The 3,745-nt window shown below is 43.4% G+C and overlaps 1 protein-coding gene across 1 annotated transcript; it reads right to left on the bottom strand.

Annotated features, from left to right (window-relative positions):
- Positions 1 to 2,779: 2,779 nt before the first annotated feature.
- On the bottom strand, positions 2,780 to 3,745 carry LOC125644296 (olfactory receptor 51G2-like). The gene has a single exon (XM_048868014.2). The coding sequence runs from the start codon at positions 3,743 to 3,745 to the stop codon at positions 2,780 to 2,782; it is 966 nt and encodes a 321-aa protein (XP_048723971.2).

Raw genomic sequence — 3,745 nt, 5'->3', positions numbered from 1 at the left:
CAATGTAAGCGGGGGAATGGTCCTGCTATTGTGGGAAACTTTCCTGGCTTCTGCACTATCCTGGTGGAATTGGCTAGGCAAAGAGTCTGAATCCTCACTTCCACTCCCTTTACCCAGAGTCCTGCCTGACCTCAAGGACGCGCCTTCCACTCTCCTGGGTGGCAGAGTCCATGTAATGTTGACACAGCTGGGCCCAGGATTCCTGGAAGGCTGAACCCCAGTCTCATCATGGGGGCTAGGGTGTCCCCATTCCTGGGTACTCTCTTCACACTAGACCCTTCTCTATCCCACTGATCACTACATTAAGTTCAAACCAAGTATAATTTATAAACAGCACCTGTAAAAAAAGGAAAAAATGGGAAGTGTTCGAGGAAACAAGGAACCCCGCTCTGTGGGCATGGGAAACACTACCAACAGCCATCTCTGGGTTGTAAGAAATGTTCCCCCAGGCTCCAGGTGGAAGGACCTTTCTCCACAGCATCTGTCCTCCCACCAGATTCACATCCCACTTTCTGAGTCCAGCCTTCAAAGCCCTCTTCTCTAGTGATGTCTCCCTCTGATGGGCCATTTGCAGATGTCCCCACCTTGCTCTCCCAGGTGCTCATTGTGCTTGGCTGCCGGGTTACTTGTGGCATGGCCGTCAACCACTATCTTTGTCTGGCCCCACAGATCATCTGTCTTTCTTTCTCTCCCCACAAGATACTCTCCTTGTGATCAGAAGAAGTGCTTGAGTTGGAGCCCTCTCTGTTGAAAAGTTGAAGGGTTTCCAACTCGACTTTGGAACAAAAATGCCCCCTCGCTTGCAAAGGAGTTGGAACAGGGATGGGTACCTGGATCACTGCCTCCAGAACTTGGAGATAGGTCTAGTTCCTAGACAGGCCCCCAAACTGTAAAAGACACGGGCACTAATCAGCACTCTCAGGAGAGGGAGAGAGAGAGAGAGAGCAAGAGAGGGCCTTTGAATCTTTGAAGATGAGTATAGCAGACTGTGCAGAACACATTAAGAGAAGGCTTCAGGGTATGCAGATTTCATTAATGAAGGGCATATTAAGGAAGGATTTCAACAAATAAGTAAATATTAATCACAATTATTTAATATGAAGAGCAAGTAAGCATGCTGAAAATTCATATTTTATTATGGTGGCATCAATATTGAAGCCACAGTTAAAGTTGAGTCAAGTTTTGCTCTTAGAGCAGGGATTCAACTTCTGTATCTATGAAATATGGTGTAGCCTTAGCCAACACAGCAACACTTACTCTCTGAGTGCAGAATGAGTTTTCAGAGAATTTACAAGTCAACCTGCTAAGTAGTTTAGGAATGCATACACGTAGTCTTCCTCCCTTAAAACTCCTTTTTCCGTATACGTATTCCACTGAACACCCTAATTCCCTGGACAAAACAGGAAACTTTATACAAGAAGGAGAAGCTTTAAGGGTACAGGACTGCAGTTTTGCTAACTGGGATTTTGGGGGGCGAACAATACAAGCTTTCCTTTTGGGAGGCTGTGACCATGGTCGCTGGAGGGGTTATACTGAGAATGCTCAATCAGGGCAAACTGCAAGGAATAGGGCAGACAATCCCCAAAACTGTTGGCTTATTCTTTTAATTGATTCACCTAAACAGTAACCAAACAGCTTCTATAATACCTTCCTGGTTCCCAAGAAGCCAATTTACATTTCTCTTTAAGCAACCTAGCCTTTGACTCCCACCCACAGAGCCAAATCCATCTATTAAGGGTTATATAAAATCTTATTCACCATCTGTAAAGTTCTACTGCTCTCAAGAGATCGGACACATTTCACATCATGTCAAATGAACACTTACAGACAATTCTTATTCACAAATCTAAGATTTATTTAAAAGGAAAAGAAGGAGAGTTATTGTGGTAAAAGATTGTTATATATACAGATATGAATCCAGTTCATAGGTCAGTTTCAAAGCAGAAATGGTGAGGCTGCCGATTTGTAGAAATCCTTCTGGAATTAATGGAAAAAAGTCATAGTCCAATAGGCAGTCCATATACAGAGTGTTTTCAGATTCTTCCATGAGAATTGCAGGGCTAATCCACAAGTCCTCCATCTTGTAATTTCAACATCCCCAGACAATGCTTAAGCAGCTCTGAGATAGTAAGGATCAGACCCAAAAGACCCTTTATAGCTGAACTTCAGCTGATTAACCTCTTGTCCCCAAATGATCACAGCAGGCCTTCCTTGGGTGAAGAATAAGTAATGTGCATTTTTGCTTTGAAATAAATCTCTATTTCCTATGTCTACACTGATAACAAGCAACATTGATTAGCATAAGGCCATTAACCATTGAAATGGTTCCCAGGTAGTTTACTACAAACTTCAAAGAGGAATAAAGACAATGATATTATTACAACACAAGTTTCATCTTAACGTTAGTATCCCCTTTTGACCTCTGAATTAACAGAATAGGTCATGATACCTGACTTACAGGAACTGAAATTTTTCATCTGCAAGCTAATTTGGTCACATTGTTGAACGTGTAATAAGATATAGGTAAACCCAGACAAATATAATTAGTATCCACTTTTGATTCTCTAAAAATACAGGCCTATATTTAAAGAACTCTAGTGGCTTTGCCATGAGGAATGGCCCTATTAACAATTTGAATACTTTTCTCATATGTCGTTAAGGGTTCCTTTTACTTCAGTAGGCCTGCTGCTTGCTAAATCCTCGCTGGCTAAGCATGACAGAGGCACTTGGACACCACGGGCCATATTGGCTCCGAGAGAGACAGATTCCAGAAACCAAATCAGTGCCCCCTTTGGACTCTCTTAGCGGAATAGTTTTGAAAGATCTTCATGATCCGTTTACGAATCTCTTTGGTTTTTATGCTGTATACAATGGGATTGAGCACTGGGGGGAAGAGGAGGTGGAGATAAGACAGAAGAATTTGACTCTGAGGGAGAGCCTGTTTCTTGAACCTGTGAATCATAGACAAACTGATCGGCGGGGTGAAGAAAAGCAGGCTGACGCAGATGTGGGAGACACAGGTGTTCAGAGCCTTGAGACGCTCTTGCCAGGATGTGATACAAAATAGAGTCTGAAGGATCATGATGTAAGACAAGACAATGAGCACTGAGTCTAATCCCAGAGTAGAAAGGATAACAAACAAACCATAGAAGCTCCTGGATGCAGTGTCTGCACAGGCCATCTTCATCACATCTGGATACAAACAATATGAATAAGAGAGAGGTTGGATCGTGCTGTACGGCAACCTCTTGAGAAGAATGACAGCTGGGATATGCAGACCAATACCCCTGATTATTATCGCCAGCCTTATGTTTCCTATCCTTGCACTGGTTAAAGTTGAAGCGTATCTCAGTGGGTGGCGTATTGCAAGAAAGCGGTCAAATGCCATGGCAACTAGTACAGAGGATTCCATCATGGAGAAAGTGTGAATAAAGAAAAGTTGGGTCAGACAGACATCAATGCCAATTTCTCTGGTGTTAAACAGGAAGACGCTGAGCATTGTTGGCAAGGTGGAAAGAGATAAGCCAAGGTCGGTGACAGACAACAGAGAAAGGAACAAGTACATGGGCTGATGGAGATTCTGCTGTGTCTTGATCACAAACAGAATCAGACTGTTTCCTAAAATTGCAGTGAGGTACATGGAACATAAAGGGATGGAGATCCAGGGGCCATCAGCTTCCAGCCCTGGGATGCCTGCCAGGAGGAATCTTGCAGGACTGATGTTGGTTTCATTGCAGGTTGGCAT

The sequence above is a fragment of the Caretta caretta genome, chromosome 1 (assembly GCF_965140235.1).
Source record: "Caretta caretta isolate rCarCar2 chromosome 1, rCarCar1.hap1, whole genome shotgun sequence".
Lineage (NCBI taxonomy): Eukaryota > Metazoa > Chordata > Testudines > Cheloniidae > Caretta > Caretta caretta.
This window is presented reverse-complemented; position numbering and strand designations above follow the sequence as displayed.